This window comes from Cololabis saira, chromosome 3 (genome assembly GCF_033807715.1).
Source record: "Cololabis saira isolate AMF1-May2022 chromosome 3, fColSai1.1, whole genome shotgun sequence".
In the NCBI taxonomy this organism is placed as follows: domain Eukaryota; kingdom Metazoa; phylum Chordata; class Actinopteri; order Beloniformes; family Belonidae; genus Cololabis; species Cololabis saira.
The window spans coordinates 35,785,240-35,803,080 of NC_084589.1; the positions used below are offsets into that span (position 1 = coordinate 35,785,240).

Consider the following 17,841-nt stretch of genomic DNA (forward strand, 5'->3'; position numbering starts at 1 on the left):
CTTGGGTCTTCACTGGCAACGGTTACATGATGTTTTTTTAATTCGGAATGAATTATTCCGAATTAAATGATTCTGAATTAAATTATTTTCCTTCGATGGATGGATGGATGGATAGGAGGGAGAACTCGGGTCAGTCCGGCCTCAGGGTTTTTGTGGATACTGTTACAGGAGTCCAACCAGAGGTACCGCAGATGAAAGACACCCATGAGGGAAAAGAGTGTGAAAGACATCAAATGTTGTTGTTGTTTTAAACCCAAGAATGAGGGCATCCTGTGAGGAGGATAAAAAAGATGAAGATTTTGAGACATTTATTTTTTGAGACAATAATATGACAATAAGATGTGCAATAATATAAGATGTGCAATATCTGCCAATCTGCCAGTCTACCTCACAACACTCCACCTGCATTTTCTGCACCGTTTCTTCTTCCAACCAACTGTATATACTGTTCATATTCTGTGATTATACATATTTTATATGTATTTTTTTATTTATTTTTTTTATATATTTTTTATTTCTGACTTTTCAGTCTTTTTACCCCTCCCCTGCATGTGTGTGCTAAGTGCACTGCTGACAACAAAAATAACTGTCCCCACTGAGGGAGAAAATAAAGGATATCTTATCTTATTTTATCTTATCTTTTCCAGCCTGAACCCACCTGCAGTCAACTCAGATCATCTCCAGCTCCTAAAAAGTGCAGAAATGCAAAATAAACATACGAGAGTAAAAAGTATGAAGTCTTCAAAAACGTGTGGTGGCTGTACATGTTGTATTTGTTCAGGATGTTGATGGCGGTTGGAGGGTTGGTTAGAGATATTAAAGTGTTGAGAAAGAGGTCCTTATCTTCACAACTGGTGTAAATTTGGTTGGCAGCAAATAGCACGATCACTGTGGACAAGAACAAACATTGCAGCGTATCTTGATGTTCCGTCAGAAATAAATCGCAGCTCTTCTGTAGTTTTTGGGGTTAGTTAATCGCGTTAGCTTAGCTCAGACTGTGATCAGATCTCGAGATTTGGGTCGATTGCTGCTCGTGTTTTGGTCGGCTCCGTGTCGGTTTTGTGTTTCGTTTCTGGTTTTTGTTGCAGATTTCCAGTGCTCGACGTGTGCCTCCGTGTGCTCTTGTTTCCTGGGTTAGCAGTGGACCCAAAAAAAATAAGAAAAAAAATAACAGGGTTTGTATGTGTATATATATATATATATATATATATATGTATGTGTATGCGTATGTATGCGTATGTATGCGTATATATATATGTATATATATTAAATATAGTAATAATGTCCATATATATGCCTTAGGTTTTTACCGGCATGGTATCAACCATTAATATGTGTGCAGACAAAAACAAAAAAAATAAGTTGCAGCAAGAAGATGGAGGGTTGAACGACTTAAAAAAATAAGAGCAATATTTGACTTATTATATATACTTTTTTTTTTTATTGAGCTTTATTTCGAATATGCAAATTAAAAAGAACAATACTAAAAAATACAAAAAAATGAAGTACAAATATATATATATATATATACATGCACATACACACATACGTACATATACACATACATATATATATATATATATATATATATATATATATATATATATATATATATATATATATATATATATATATATATATATATATATATATATATATATATCATCAAATCAAATCAAATCAAACTTTATTTGTAAAGCACCTTTCATACAAAAAATGTAACACAAAGTGCTTTCCACAAACATATACATAACATAAAACATAAACATAAAATGTATTAATGCCGCTACATAACATGTTTCCATAATATTAATCTATATATACTACATTGAATAAAGTGTCACTATATCATGCTGAAGTTTCTTCCAAAAGAAGTGGTAGAAGGTAAAAATCACAAGTTGGTTTGATTCAAAGAGTCGGCCACACGTCCTCCCAGCAGGTGGCGGTAATGAGCCCCGTGTCCTTGTTTCTCAACCGCCAATAGAACCGAAGAAGAAGAAGACGCAGCCAGTGAAGCCCAGTTAGCAAAACAAGAACTAACTATAAGTTTTTTTATAGATTACATTTTGAACAAATTAGACCAGAAACAGTTGGACTGTGATGGGTATGGGTGTATTCACGCATCCAGCAAACCTCCTACCGGGAGGTCGCTGAGCTGCGACTCAAAACAAGCGTCTGAGCTGTTAGCTCACTGTCAGGCTGCAGCGTGATTACAACGTTTTTAGTTTTTAAACTCGGTAAGTGACGCAGAAAACCGCGGATTTACACGTAAACATGTGTAAAATTGGGGTGTTTTTTTGTTTTTGTTTTGTTTTTAATGATTGCAACCAGTACTCGAGTTGTAAAAAAAAAAATAAAAAATCAGGGGGGATGGCGGATTTTATCATATGGGAACAGATAATTTGTGCTGATTACAAATAATATAATATATTACAAATAATAGCACTGACCAAAACACCTGCAGAAAAACTGCAGGAATGACATAGCAGCAGTTAAATGCAGCCTTCTGTAAGCTTTAAATATCCACTGGGCTTACATCAAATACATCAAAACACAACAATAAAAAACAGTTTTCTGAACTTATCAATATGATTCTGTCCTTCACAGGATAAGTAAAATGGATCACTGCAAAAACTCAAAATCTTAACAAGAATATTTGTCTTATTTTTAGTTAAAATGTCTCATTTTAGTAAAAAAAATCTCATTACACTTAAAACAAGACTCATCACTGGAAAAAACAACAATTTTCACCTGTTTCAAGTAGATTTTCACTTAAAATAAGTAGAAAAATCTGCCAGTGGAACAAGATTTCTTTGTCGGTTGTTCCACCGGCGATGGAGAAGGTATGCATAGGTTAAAGGCAAGGGAAGTTTATTTTCTACAACACCATTCAACACAAGGTAATTCAAAGTGCTTTACATCAACATTAAAAGCAGCAAGACACAATTAAACAGTAAATAACAAATAAAATGATAAGAAAAGAGGTAAAATAATAAAAAGCACAAGTTGTTAAAAAGTAAGGGCAGTAGAGTACAGCAGGTAAGTATTTAATTTAAGAGTACGCTTCAGTAAACAGTAATGTTTTTAGCCCAGATTTAAAGGAGCTGACAGTTTGTTTGTTTGTTTTATTTCGGTCATTTCCACAATAAGAATTCAAATACAAAAGAAATGAAAGAAAACAAAAACAACAAATAAACGAAGTTTATGCTAATATTACCAAAAGATATAAACAAAACAAGACCAAAAAGGTGTAGGCTGAAGCTTAGCTTATAACACTTTTATAATCAGTTTCTGTCAGCTCCTACATAAACTGATACAGAGCAGTAAATCAATTAAAAGAAACACATTTCATATACTTTTTGTATATTGAAAACATTCAATATACTGCATAGACCTATTATCTTTTTAAGATCTGACACGTAAACTCTCATACAATATATGATCATACTGAATGAGCATCTTGTTCTTCAATATTTTTTCAAATAGTTGGCATGTACTGCACTCTTTAATTTCCATTTCCAAAACATTCCACAGATTAACCCCATAAACTGAAACGCATCTATGTTTGACATCCGTTCTGTTCTTTGTTTTTGTGAACATACAGCTTCCTCTCAGTTCCTATTAGGAATGGGGCTATTTTACCGTTCACGATATACCGTCAAAAAGTTTTTGTGTAAAGTCGGATTTATGGTTCTGCGTTAAATCGACGCAGAACATATGTGAAGGAAGGAAGGAAGGGGGAGAAGGAAGGGAGAAAACAAGGAAGGAAGGGAGAAAAGAGGAAGGGAAGAAGGAAGGAGAGAGCAGGAGGAAAGAAGGAAAGAAGGGAAAAAATAAGGAAGGAAGGAAGGAAATGAGCCAGAAAGAAAGAAAGAAAGAAAGAAAGAAAGAAAGAAAGAAAGAAAGAAAGAAAGAAAGAAAGAAAGAAAGAAAGAAAGAAAGAAAGAAAGAAAGAAAGAAAGAAAGAAAGAAAGAAAGAAAGAAAGAAAGAAAGAAAGAAGGATAAATTCCCGTTGATGACGTTTTTGTGTAACAAACATGGCGGATCTGAGAGCGAGATAGATTTATAGTTAAAAAGATGGAGTTGAATTGGTATTTTTTTATCGTCATTTTTATCGTTATCAGGATAAATGCCAGAAATTATCGTGATACATTTTTTAGTCCATACCACCCATCCCTAGTTCCTATACACTTTGTCTTTGCTGAAACAGCCAGACAGTTTGAGCAGACCACAGGTCTACAGGAAGTATTTAATTTAAGAGTACGCTTCAGTAAACAGTAATGTTTTTGGGCCTCATTTAAAGGAGCTGACAGTTGGAGCAGACCTCAGGTCTACAGGAAGTTTGTTCCACCGGTGAGGAGCAGAATAACTGAACGCTGCCTCACCTTGCTTGGTTCTGGTTCTTGGGAACCACAACAAACCAGATCCAGATGAACCTCAGGGGTCTGGGAGCTTCATAGGAACTAACAGATCCAGCATGTATTTTGGTCCAAGACCATTCAGTGCCTTGTAGACCAGCAGTAAGATTTTAAACTCTATCCTTTGACTCACTGGAAGCCAGTGTAGCGATTTCATGACCGGTGTAATGTGGTCCAGGCAATCCGTCCATGGTGAAAGGCAGATATGGACCCTGGACAGGTGTCTGCTCCATCACACGCACAAATAAAGACATTTGCTGCCATTTAAGGATCCGATTGTTTTAGACTGATTGTGGGTTTATAGTCTGGGGAGGTTGATGTCCTGCTCCATCTTGACCTGCATCTTGGGTTTTATGTGTATACATGAGTTGGCTGTTCATTAATGTTGTTTCTGTCAGCTTGTTTCAATTCTAGTTTTAGTCTAGTCTTTGGGTCAAGCTATCATTTTAGTTTTTATCCGTTTTAGTCACGTTCATTCTCCTTTTAGTCGTGTCAAGTTTCAGTCGACTAAAAGTCTGAGCATTTTAGTTTTATTTTAGTCAGAATTGTCCGGGACCATTTTAGTCTAGTTTTAGTCAAAGATTGTATTTAGCCAAACCCATTTTACAATTCAAACAAGGTTATCTTATTATTATATTATTGTTACCTTATAGACTCAAGAATACATTCAATCCAGATACAGAAGACTCTAATTTGAGTTTACAACATATTTATTTTTTCCTGTGGTTTTTGTGGCTGCGACTGGGATTGAGGACGTGACGTCACCCAGCAGAACTAAACCAGAGGAAACTACTGAAAACATGGACATTAAGGATCTTTGGTAGAACATTTCGTCTCGTTTTGGTCAACGAAAATGAAGACACATTTTAGCAGAGTTTTTATTTTGTAATCTACATTTTAGTCCCGTTATTTCTTCTACAATATTGCATTATATATTTAATTATCATTAACGTCACATGACCAGCATTTTCGTTGCGTCTCGTTTTCCTTGGGTGATAAAAGGTTCGTTGATGACGATATTTAGTCATAATTTTCGTTGACGAAAGCAGCTTTACTGTTCATCGATGAGTCTAGTCTCTTCTTGGCGTCCCTCTGCTGTTAAAGTTCTCTAAGAGTTGGTGTCATGTTTATATTCATACCTCCGTAACACCAATGTGGTCAACCAGCCGTCTGATGGCTCAGACTGAGACATATTCAAGTTAGACTTGTAGTCACGACCGCCTAAACCAAGACTAGTTCAGCTCAAGCCGAGACCAAAAATAAACCTAGTTATTTCCTGATCCTGCGTGATTGTAGAACATCATCCTGGTTCAGCTAGTTTCCATATGAGCTTGTATTCAACTGCAGCACAATAACACAGAGAAGTGGATGATGATGTTGAACTCACTATAAATGTTTTCATCCATCAGCTGAGATCAGATATGTGTGGCGACTGCACTACCGCTATTTCTACACTATTGGAGGATTGACTCCAGTGCTTTTAAGGATTGACACGACTACCAACTAGTCCCAAAGTCCTCTAACAGAATAACCCGCCTCCCCCAAGTAGCAAGCCCTTGCTACAGTTATTGATTTAAATTGGACTCAATTTGGAGATGAAACCTGAATTTTAAATATTAAAGATTTAAATGACATTATTTGCCATTAAAGTAATCAGATTGCACCGTATATCAGCATCACTGAAATGGAACTGATGCTTAATCAATCACAACGATATGCAAATATTATTCATATATTTATTCAAACAAGGCCGTTATAAACACAAAACGGTAATTAAATACAGACACACATGCAGATGCACCAAAACATGAAATCAGATGCAAAATACAAATAGTTTACAAAACTGTACATTAACAAGAGAAGAACTGCTGATCAGCAGATTCTGTCACCTTGGTGCAACGGACTCTCAATGATCCGAGACAAGACCAAGACCAGAGAAAAGTGGTCTTGAGACCAAGTAAGAGACACACTCGGGTCGGGTTGACCTACAGGAACTACCTGACAGGGTTCTGCTGATCTAAATTACGTTCAAAACTCACACATTTACATTAATCACGTCATCACAACTCATTGAACCAGAAGCATCTTGGGATAGCTGCACCGGCAGGTCGGTTCGGGCTTTGTTGGCGTCTCATACCGACGTAGACGTCCATCAGGTGTTTCCTTTTCATCTCAATTGCTTCCACCGCAGGATATTTTAAAATGAAAACTCTAGTAGCCTCCTTTGTTTACTTTTTTTCATCTTCTCTTCTTCTTTTGCTACATTCCTGTGTGGTGGGTTTACTCTCAGATAACGCCGTTCCTCAACCGCCACCATGGCCAGTCTGGAGCAGTGGGTGAACGACCGCCTCCACGACATCCTGGGCCTGAGCGACAGGTACGTGTCCCAGTTCATGATCGGCACGGCCCGCAAGGCGTCCAGCGCCGAGGACTTCGTGGACCGGCTGGAGAAGACGGGCACCATCGACATCGACCAGAGCGTGTCGTCTTTCGCCAAGGAGCTCTTCGAAAAGGTACGTCTGTGAAATCCTGCCAGAACTTCCAACCGCTGGTGTTTGTGATTAACGGGGACGTCTCCCGGCGTCGCGCCGCAGATTCCTCGTAAAGCCGTCGTGGAGAAACCGGCTCGTGCGATGGAGCGGGAGGCCATCGAGATGGACAGGAAGAACCGGACGTACACGTTGCTGGAGGACAGCGACAGCGGCGAGGAGGCGGCGATGGAGACGCAGAAAGGGAAGAAGAAGAACAAGGACCGAGGGAACAAGAGGAAGCACATCAGGCCGAAGAAGGGTAGCGAGTCGAGCGAGGATGAGGCTCCTCAGAGGTAAGAACCAGATTTCTGTGGACCGATCTGTTCAGTCACTTCAGGCACTTAGTTTTCTTAGCAGGTAAACCTTTAAACTGTGATAGCTTCAGAAAGCTTCAGAGCGGTTGTGTTCGACCCCGAGGTCACCTCCTCTTCCTTGACCTGTATGACCTGAACTGAGTCGTGCACATCTCCTTGCTCAAAACTGTTTTATTTTATTTATTTTTTTACTTTTTATTGTTTTTTTATATATTTTTTGACTATTTAATAAAGGAAAAAAGGGGGTCTCCCGCACACTGTCAAGTCACTTGCAAAAGGCTTTAATAAAGCAAACAAACAATGTTTCGGTCCACAGGACCTTTCTCAAGCCAGGCTTGAGAAAGGTCCCAGTGTGCGGGAGACCCCCTTTTTTCCTTTGTTCACTCCTACCTACTCCAACGCACCTGTTTTTTTTAGGTGTGCATCAGCCTCCTGATCTTTACTGACTATTTAATAAAAAAAACGAAAACAAAAACGCAGACCACTCACTGATGGTGGATGTCTCACAGCGTAGAGGTCAGAGGCCTGACTCCAGGCCGCTGGGCCGGCGTTCCTCGGCCCCGGAGACGTTTCTCCTTCCATCCAGGAGACTTATGAATTAAACTGAGGATTCTGGAGGAATGTCTTAATAAGAAGTCAGGAGAGTTTCCAGCTGGCTTTTTTAGACACTAAATTAACCCCATTAAGCATCTTAGATGCTTGTTTCTGAACATAATTCAGGACTTTTCAGAGGTGGTTCCTCGAGCTGCCGGGTTGAAGCATCTAGATCTGCGGGGCTGGTACCCTTTGTTGTGTCTTAACCCGGGAAGTGAATCTTCTTGTGATGTGCTGCCCCCTTGTGGCCAGGTGTGGTATCTTTACATAGAGTAGCTTTAAAGCAGCTCTTCTGATTGTTTCCCCCGGACATTTGTCTGAAGAAGCTCCTGGACTAGTGATTTTCAATACCACCGATTTCCTTTCTGATCCGATATTGAGTAAAATTCAGGCTGTTATTGGTGATACCGATTCAATACCGATACATTGTGCTCGGTAAATCTAAAAAAATTGGTGTATTTTAGATATCTTAAGAACACAAGACATCAGAGTCACTTATTTAGCTATTTATTTTAAAGTCAGAAGTTTACTGATGTAGCGGCTTCATTCACAATACAGCTGAGCTGTTACAACAACAGAAAAAGGTTTGAAAAAGGTTTCAAAAAGGTGTTTCCATCACTAAAAAAAGTTCCTAAGTAAAATAATAAAACAATTAAAATAATAAGAGAATAGAAAACAAAAATAAGAACTACTAAAAAACTGAAAAAGAACCAGCAGCATGTCATTTAGGCAGAATCAGAATAGTTTAGTTACTTTCCACCGTATTCCTGTTAATGATATACATTACAACAAATTACTTCAGTATCAAAGTTATCGATATTTTCATTTGACAATCGATTTTAGAGCGTACAGATCTGGTATCGGAAGTATCGATATTTCAGTATCGATCCACAGTATCCTGGACTGTTTTAAAGTCCTCATAACAACCTGATGTGTCTCTGCCATCAGGGGGAATTCTGGCCACGAGGACCGCAAGTCTGTCAAGAAAGAAGAGGATGAGGAGGAGGAGGAGTGGGAGAAGGAGGAGAGAGAGCGGCTGCACGACATCCAGGAAAGAGATGCGTTTGCTCTACGAGTGAGAGAGAAGGACAAGGACAAGACCCGCAACATCGCAGAGAGGACGGATAAGAAGGTGAGCGGCCACCACCGTATGTTCACTCTCAGCTTCTGTTTCTGTTCTGTTGGAACCTCGAGAAAAGCTGAGAATAACAAGGAGTCTCTTCCTGAAAATAAGTACCGTATTTTCACGACCATACGGCGCACCGTGTGAAAAGGCGCACCCTCAGTTTTGTGTGTCATTTTTGGTTTTAAAACACACATACGGCGCACCGACCCAAAAGGCGCCGTCTACAGAGACGGAGCTGCACACACAAACTCTGCAGAACACACACACAAGAGTGCTTATTTAAAAATAGAGCAGGAGCAAAACTTAGTTTGATATTTTATTTCACTTTTCACATCAATCAAACCCTTCAAAGGTTCATATTCTGTTTCCGCATTAAAGAATAAAAAAAAAACGCAACTCACGGGGGCTTCACCCGCCCCCTTCTCTTTTTACCGTTCTCATGGTGGCCGGCCTTACATTACCGTAATTCAGGTAATAGACACGGCGCACCGTTTCATAAGGCGCCCGGCACATTTTAAAAAAAATAAATAAAATGTATGTGCGCCTTATGGTCGCGAAAATACGGTATGTCTTTTCTGATTGGTTGAAATCCTTGGTGCTAACTAGTGGGCGGAGCTAATGACTCTCCCCTGAACTCGGAGGTTGCAGTTTGCGAACGTTTCCCAAAGTCCTGCAGAATTAATATATACTTTTATACTTAAAGATCCCGACTTTATTCATTAAAAAAAACAAACAAAGAACTGGACATATATTTGTGAAATAACAACAAACCTGAAACGTCAGCAAGTTATCTTTGGGAAGCGGGAAAAGCAGTAATGCGAGGCAAAATAATTTCCTTTTCCCCAAATAAGAAAAACAAAGAACATTTAAAAATAAGGAAATTGGAATGTGAATTTAAAGCATTGGAGGAGGCCTACCGGGCCCCTGCAGACGAACACATTCTTAACAGAATAAGGAAAGCTAAGATAAAATTAAATACAATAGTTGATACAAAAATGCAGTTTTTGGTACAACGGCTTTGTCTAGAGAAATTTGAACTTGCCAATAGATCAGGGAGATATCTAGCTAATCAATTAAAAGTAAACAAGGAAAAAACACCTGTAACATCCATTAAGGATCATTCAGGGAATATCACCCATGATTCCTGTTCAATAAACTCAGTCTTCAGAGATGTTTACTGTAAATTATACTCATCACAAGTTGATCCACCAGACCAATCCATTGATCAGTTTCTTGGAAATATGAAACTGCCAAAGTTACATCATGAGCAGGTTATGAATTTAGATGTACCGGTACTTAATTTCTACGCCGGGGAAATACACGAAGCAAATCTTGAAGGCACACAAAAGTCTTGACGCTTGGTTCTACTTCAAGGCAGGATTTGTTGTAGAAATTAAAGTGATGAGGACACCGAACTTTATGATTTGACCGTTTAACGTTAGCTACCCAAAAATCCAACATTACCTGATACAAAATGGGAACCGCAAATCCACGTTTCGCTGCCTAGAATAGAATAGAATAGAATACTTTATTGTCTGTCCCAATGGTGACAGAAATTCCTCTTTGACAGGGCTCACAAACACATTCACACATTCCCATCAAGACACATTACAATAGAAAACAAATAAATACATTAAAAAGAAAAAAAAACAGTAAATAAGTTAGAACAGACATGACTAGTGCCTGTTAAAAGTGCAATGATCTATTTAATATTGTTCAGAATGATTGTGGTAGATGGAATGAATGATTTTTTGTAAATGTTTTTCCAGGCCAGTGGAATTTTATACGTATCCAGTCGTTTCTGCGAATTGCAGCGATCCATTTGTCTCTCTTAAGCTCATTTTTCGGCAGTCTGTAAAACGATAACTCTGATTTCTTGCTAAATCTATGAGTACAGTCGATCGCACAACAGCTCTTTCCCATTTTAGATGTTTTCCAGTGGCTCAAACTGAGAGTCTACGCTGCCACTCAGTCTTTCTGCCACTCAGTGGCTGTTACCCACTGTGAAGTCGCATCTGTGACGTCATGCATATTCCCTCTATCTAATTATTTACAATATCTGTTTAAAATATCATAAGATAGTTTTCCTGAGCTCTAGTAAGAGTTAATCCAAACCTCAGCAGGCTTACCTGATGCTTCCTGCACAGCTGTAAACTCCACTGAAGCCGCCTGGAGAGCAGGACCTCAGTGATGTCACAGAGAGCCCACGTTGAAAAAAACTCTCCAGAACACAGAGTTTCCAGCACTGAAACCAGAGTAGAATACTAAATATTTAACCGTAAAGTCAAATGTGATTCATCACAACAATACCTTAGATATATAATAGTCACTCTAAAGATTACCCACAATGCAAGGCAGCGCAACGCAGGAAAGAAAAGTAATGCACATGTTTTTCGGTCCCTTTCAGGCTTATGAAGAAGCTCAGAAGAGGCTGAAGATGGCTGAAGACGACCAGAAGAATATGGTAGGTTCTCTCATCACAGGTCTGTTTTGTTTTTTTAAAGTTTTAAATGTTTAACTACATTTTCTCTTCATGTTTGCAGTTGCCAGAGTTGAGGAAGCAGTCGCGGCGGGAATATCTAAAGAAGAGGGAGGCGGAGAAGCTGGAGGACCTGGAGGCGGAGATCATAGACGACGAGTACCTCTTCTCCAAGGAGGAGTTGAGCCAGAGGGAGCGGAAGGAGCTGGAATACAAACGCACCCTCCGAGACCTGGCCAAGGACTACAAGAAGGCTGGGGCCAAGGAGCAGGAGGAGCGGAAGAACCGCTACTACATGCCGGAAGAAAAGAGGAACAAGGTAGGAAGGAGCCACTGGGAGTAGAAAGTTCAGCTGCTCCAGTTAGATCCGGCCTTAAACCTCCGTCCCTGCTGAGCAGGAAGTGCCTCAGATGGACCTGGAGCTGGACGAGGCCCCCATGGAGCTGGGGGGGGAGCAGGGCCGCTGGGAGGAGGAGAGGCTGAAGACGGCCTCCCTCAGCTTTGGCGCCAGGAGGGAGCGAGAGCTGGGCATGAGGGAGGAGCAGGACAGGTACGAGCTGATCCTGGAGGAGGAGGAGATGATCGACTTCGTCAGCACGGCCATCACCATGAAGGGAACCCGCACCGACAAGGTGGGTCAGGACCCGCTCCTTGTTTTCATACCCGTCATTTATTCAGTCTCCAGTAAGGGGGGAAAAATATGACAAAAATATCAAAATATATGATATATGACAAAAATATTGTATCATGACTTTTTAGAAATAAAATCGCGATTTCGATTTTTATCACCATCTTAAATTGAAAACATAAAAACAGACAATACATGTTGCTGAGCGAGATAATAATTTAAAGAGACGACTAAAATTGGGTTTAGAGTCGTCTTCGATGTTGAAATGGGCCAGAAAACAATTATTGAATTATTGTAGCTGTCAGTTTCAATAACTGACGTTTTGTCCTGGACTGACTTAGCTAGGAGCACTGGGTGATTAAAAATGGGAAACAATCAGGGATAAAAACAAAAACGACGTTTTGTCAGTTTTCATGTTTTGCAGTTTTTTCATTCTTATTTACATTTAGTTTATAAAAGCTAACATTTTTCTGTTTGTATTACACTGATGATTTACACCTGTACTTTGGGTTATTTCTGTTGTGGAAATTGAAAGGACTAACTAACATTCTGTTCAGTATTCCAACTTTCTAGGAAGCTGGTTTGTGTAGAAAGTCTTTCCTTCAAGCTCATTAAAGTAAAGTTTTAATTGCACTCTGACAGCTGAATTAACTTTAAACCTTCTGCTTAATTATTACTAGAACATGTTTTCTTTTGGAAAGTATTTCCGTCTGGGCAGCTCGTACCGCAGGTCAGCTACTGTAAGCAAGCATGAGAATAACTGAACAAAGCTTGATGTCCCCTGTCCTCTTAACAACCGTCCACAAACATCTGGACCCGAGGAGACCTGGTTTGGAGTTTTAGAGAGGAGCCTTGTTTCATTCTGGTCTGCAGCTCAACGGCCCCGAGTCGTCTTCCTCGTGGTTTTCCTCAGGGCGGCCACGGGTCCTTAAAAAGTCTTAAAAATTTCAATTTTTGCTAAAATAAAGCCTTTAAATGTCTTAATTTGTCTTAAGTCTCAATCCAAGGGTCTTAATTTTAGAGGGAATGTATCCAGTCATCATTAAAAAGTTTTTTCATCGTTTTGAGGAGAATCTCCTGCAGAGGTTCTAAATTTGTGTTGCCAGATTGGGCAAGTTTCAGCGGAAAAATATGTATTTGGGCTGCTTTTCCTGGTTTTTACTAAATATTTAGGAGAAATTATTAACAAAAAAAGTTTCCATTACGGCAGAGAAAAGTAGATACCTACACAATAAACTCACTGATATTTGATTTATTTAATCTATTCACTTTAATTGTAGTCTTTGTTTGGAGCCTGAACATTTTCGGGCTATTTAGTGGTGTTGTGAAGCTTGAAATTTATCACACATTTCATAATTTACAGTTTTAACATAGAGAATGTCTGATTTGGGCTGGTTTTTCATAATTTTTTGGTGAGTTTTACATCACGTTTGGGCTGGAACCCGTCAGCCAGATCTGGCAACCCCGACTTCAGCCCTGGATTTCTTAGTAACTTATCATTTTGGTCTTAATTTTACTTGAAAATGGTATTAAAAAGTCTTAAATTTAACTCTGTGAAACCTGTAGACGCCCTGTTCCTCCAAATGTTTCTCACTGGGAACTGGTCTGGACCGCAGACGGAGCAGCTCAGAATCTGGACTCTGTGGTGGAAGCTGCAGTATGAGGTCCACTACAGGCCTGTGTTGAAAAAATCAATTTTCCGATTCTAAATTGATTCTCATATTAATAAAAAAAAAAAAAACTCCTTCATAAATTATTATATCTTCGCCCGGTGAACTTTAATCCCAGTAGTCGCGTGCATTTGGTGTGAAACTATCAAACAATGAACATAACTACAGTCATGTAATTCAGGTAACGGCTCAAAAAAACCCTTTTTAATAACAATAACCCAAAACGATATCGGCATGAAGCAGATGTCTCTCCGTGTCCTATCGGCCTTTTAGCGCCGAGGTTTCCTTCCAGAGGAAGAGTTTCCCTGTTAAATGTCCTTTGACCCCGTCTCTCGTCTTTGTGCCGGGTCCAGGATCAGGAGACGTTGGCTCTGTCGCAGGCGGAGATGAAGAAACAGTCCATGCAGGAGGTCCGGCGCAGCCTCCCCATCTTCCCCTTCAGGGAGGACCTGCTGGCCGCCATCAGGGACCACCAGGTCCTGGTCATCGAGGGCGAGACCGGCTCGGGGAAGACCACGCAGATCCCGCAGTACCTGCTGGAGACCGTGAGTGTAGAACCACCGTACATTGATGCCGAGCTCTGAACCGCCTCTCCAACCCGCTGCTCCCGTTTCAGGGCTACTCCGACGGCGGCATGAAGATCGGCTGCACGCAGCCTCGCCGAGTCGCTGCCATGTCCGTGGCGGCCAGAGTGGCGGAGGAGATGAGTGTCAAGCTGGGCAACGAGGTGGGCGTCACATATGGAGACTAATGGCACTTTTCCACTAGTACCTACTCAGCTCAGCTCGGCCTGGTTTCTTTTCCACTACAATCCATCACCTGGAGAAGTAGGAGGTTGGAGCGAAGCTGCTGTGACATATTTGATTGTGTGATCTAAACGAAGAAGACAACAACACTAAATATGTAGAACCTGGAGGAGATGATAAATGTGCTGCTGGGTCTGTGGCTTGTGTTTGATATCAAGTTAAAAAATTAGAGTGAGAGAAGCTTCAAGCGGCAACGCTTTTTAATTTTTTAGTTTGTCTCGGTGCTGCTGAAAAGTCCGTTGGTAGCCGCGAGCAGCTATGAAGTGACAGAGCTCCTGGTAGATCTGGTCGTTCCTTATCGCCCGTCTAGATCCCTTTTTAATTCTCTCCTCAGCCACCAGGTTTATGAACATCTGCACCTCAGAGTTGGATCACCAAACAGACTTTTGCTGCCGTTGCTGGTGGAATAAAATGAACAAGAAGCCGCCGTCAGAGTGGCTCTTTCTGTGATGTCACATCCTGACTCAGACGTCTGACTCCGACCAATTGGTGGCCTGTAGTGTGATGACATCACAGCCCGACTCAGCCGCTTAGAACCTCGGCAGAGTAGTTACAGAAAAGTATCTACTTGGCACGTTAGACCCCTAGTGGAAAAGAATCAAACCGAGCCAAGCTGACTAGGTTCTAGTGGAAAAGCGCCATAAACACGCTCTGAGCGCCGCTGCGTCCGTCGCCGTTTCTAATCCTCAGTTTCCTCCAGGTGGGGTACAGCATCCGCTTCGAGGACTGCACCTCGGAGAGAACCGTGCTCAAGTACATGACGGACGGCATGCTGCTCCGGGAGTTCCTGACCGAGCCGGACCTGGCCAGCTACAGGTAGGTGGGGGGGGGGTCGGTCCACGGGTCGGTCCACAGTCACAGATGTTCAAGATTGGTTCTTCAGACTCTTTTTATTGTGTGTTGGTTTATCACCCACCTGGCCCTGCTGCTGCTTTTTTTTATGGATTTTATTGACTTTTTATCTTCAATAATCAAGTTGGAAAAGAAATAATAATAATAATGAATTTAATTTATAATGCATTTTCCATTCGGTGAATCTCAAAGTGCTACAAGAAAAAGGTAGAAAAAAAGTCATAAAAAAAAAGTCTTAATAGTTGGTCATTTTAATATTCATGTTGATGACAGCAATTCTTGTGCAGGAATGGAACTTTTAACACTAGCTGAAACTTTTAATTTTGAGCAAAATGTTTCTGCCGCCACCCATCAAAGGCCACACTCTTTACTTCGTTTTTACTGGACGACTGCAACTGTTTGTTTTCTTGCTTAAACAAGAAGGAACCATCTCGTCTGCACCAAGTCCAAAACTCTGCAGCAAGGCTGCTGACCTGCTCTGATAGATGGTTCACATCTCCACTGGCTCCCTTTTAACTTTAAAATCTTGGTGCTGACATTCAGAGCTCTGCATGGTCAGGCCCCTTTCTTCATCAAGGACCTACTTCGCCCTTATACTCCATCTCGGAGGCTGAGATCATGTGACCAGAGTTTGCTCATAGTCCCTTGTACCCGCTTTAAGACTCCTTCCGGGCGTCGCCCCGAGGCTCTGGACCGATCTCCCGCCGTCTCTACGTTCTATGGACTCCTTCGTTCCTTTTAAGACCAAACTTTAAACCCACCTGGTTCTCTGAGCTTTTAAACATCAGTAGTGAGACGGATGTTTTATGTACTTTTATTCTAGGAGCTTTTCATCTGTGAAAGGCACCTTGTGACATTCTGTTGTCTGTGAAAGGTCCTATAGAAATAAAATGTACTTACTTACAGTCGACATCCTAGAAGTTGGGATGTAGGATTGTGAACGAGCTACTGAGCTGGAAGAAGTTGTGAGAGAAGAAGGAACGAAAGTGAAGCACGTGCAGAGTTATACTACCTTGTTTCAGTAAAAGTCTCTCTCGTTGTTCTTCAAGTTGCAGAACTTGTCCTAATCGCTCTCCGGCATCGCTAGAGGATAAGGAAGCGGAGAGGACAGAGTAGAGCAGCCGTTCCTGAACTTCAGAACACCAAGGCCCACTTTGTGAAAAATCTTCAGGGCACCAACCAGACCTTGAATCACAAATTGAGTCAACAATAATAATAATTAAAAATAATAATAATAATAATAATAACATTGTGGCTGCGGGTCCTTAAAAAGTCTTAAATCACATTTTTGCTAAAATAAGGCCTTTTAAATGTCTTAATTTCTCTTAAATCTCAATCCAAGGGTCTTAATTTTAGAGGGAATGTATCCAGTCGTCATTAAAACGTTTATTTCATCGTTTTGAGGAGAATCTCCTGCGGAGGTTCTAAATCTGTGTTGCCAAGTTTCAGACTAATTGAACTGAAAAATATATATCTGGTAAGATTTTCCTGGTTTTCAATAAACATTTAGGATAAATTATTAACAAAAAGTAGAAACGTACACAATGAACTCACTGATATTTTATTTGCTTTAATCTACTCAATTTAATTGTAATCTTTGTTTGGAGCCTGAACTTTTTGGAGGTATTCAGTGGTGTTGTGAAGCTTAATTTGCTTATGACTTGAAATGTATTACGTAATTTATCTTTTTGGTCTTAAATTTTGTTTGAAAATTGTATTAAAAAGTTAAATTTAACTTGGTCAAACCTGTAGACGCCCTGTAACAGTAGAATAACACTCAGTAATTGAAAACATATTTACCAAATCAAGGATTGGACATATTAATTTGTTTATTTTGAATGACCTCTCCCACCTGCAGTACCACCCCGGCCCACCAGGGGGCCGCAGCCCACACTTACAGGCCGAGGCTGCCTGCCTGTCACTCAGCACCTGATGAAACCAGTCTGGAAATATCTACATCCATGTTTAGTTTAGTTTTTTTTTTTTTTTTTTTTCTCTCAAATATCTTTATTGTGGGTTTTTTTTTTTTTTTTACATTAACATAAGCACAACAATAAAACAAAACAAAAAAAAAAACAGCAATGCTCAGTATAACGTTGGTCTAGACAGTACATATTTGCATTATACCTTCACTTAACCAGTACAGTAAAAGGAAACCCCTTCTTTATAGAAAAACAAATAATAAAAATAATAAGAAAGTCAGGCCGTAGATACATCAATCTACATTAGCTAGTCAAGAATAACATTTGCGAGCATTGAAGCCACTGTAGAGTTAGAGAAGTGGAGATACGGAGTCCAAATGTCCTTAAACCGTCCTTCTGACGAATGAAGCAAACAGGTTAAGTACTCCAGAGGAAAACATTCCATTATTATCTTGTGCCAGTTCGATTTAGTGGGGGGTTTGTCACTTATCCAGGATAGG

The 17,841-nt window shown here is 40.2% G+C and overlaps 1 protein-coding gene across 1 annotated transcript in view; it reads left to right on the plus strand.

Annotated features, from left to right (window-relative positions):
- The first annotated feature begins 1,993 nt into the window (after nucleotides 1–1,993).
- The window catches only part of dhx16 (DEAH (Asp-Glu-Ala-His) box polypeptide 16), a 37,458-nt gene continuing 21,610 nt past the window's right edge, over nucleotides 1,994–17,841 (plus strand). Inside the window, exons 1-10 of the mRNA XM_061717380.1 lie at nucleotides 1,994–2,237; nucleotides 6,710–6,932; nucleotides 7,014–7,243; nucleotides 8,807–8,990; nucleotides 11,392–11,448; nucleotides 11,528–11,782; nucleotides 11,862–12,095; nucleotides 14,115–14,306; nucleotides 14,378–14,488; nucleotides 15,268–15,383. Coding sequence (XP_061573364.1) covers nucleotides 6,735–6,932; nucleotides 7,014–7,243; nucleotides 8,807–8,990; nucleotides 11,392–11,448; nucleotides 11,528–11,782; nucleotides 11,862–12,095; nucleotides 14,115–14,306; nucleotides 14,378–14,488; nucleotides 15,268–15,383 — 1,577 coding nt within the window. The 5' untranslated portion in view covers nucleotides 1,994–2,237; nucleotides 6,710–6,734. The remainder of the gene's footprint in view (nucleotides 2,238–6,709; nucleotides 6,933–7,013; nucleotides 7,244–8,806; nucleotides 8,991–11,391; nucleotides 11,449–11,527; nucleotides 11,783–11,861; nucleotides 12,096–14,114; nucleotides 14,307–14,377; nucleotides 14,489–15,267; nucleotides 15,384–17,841) is intronic.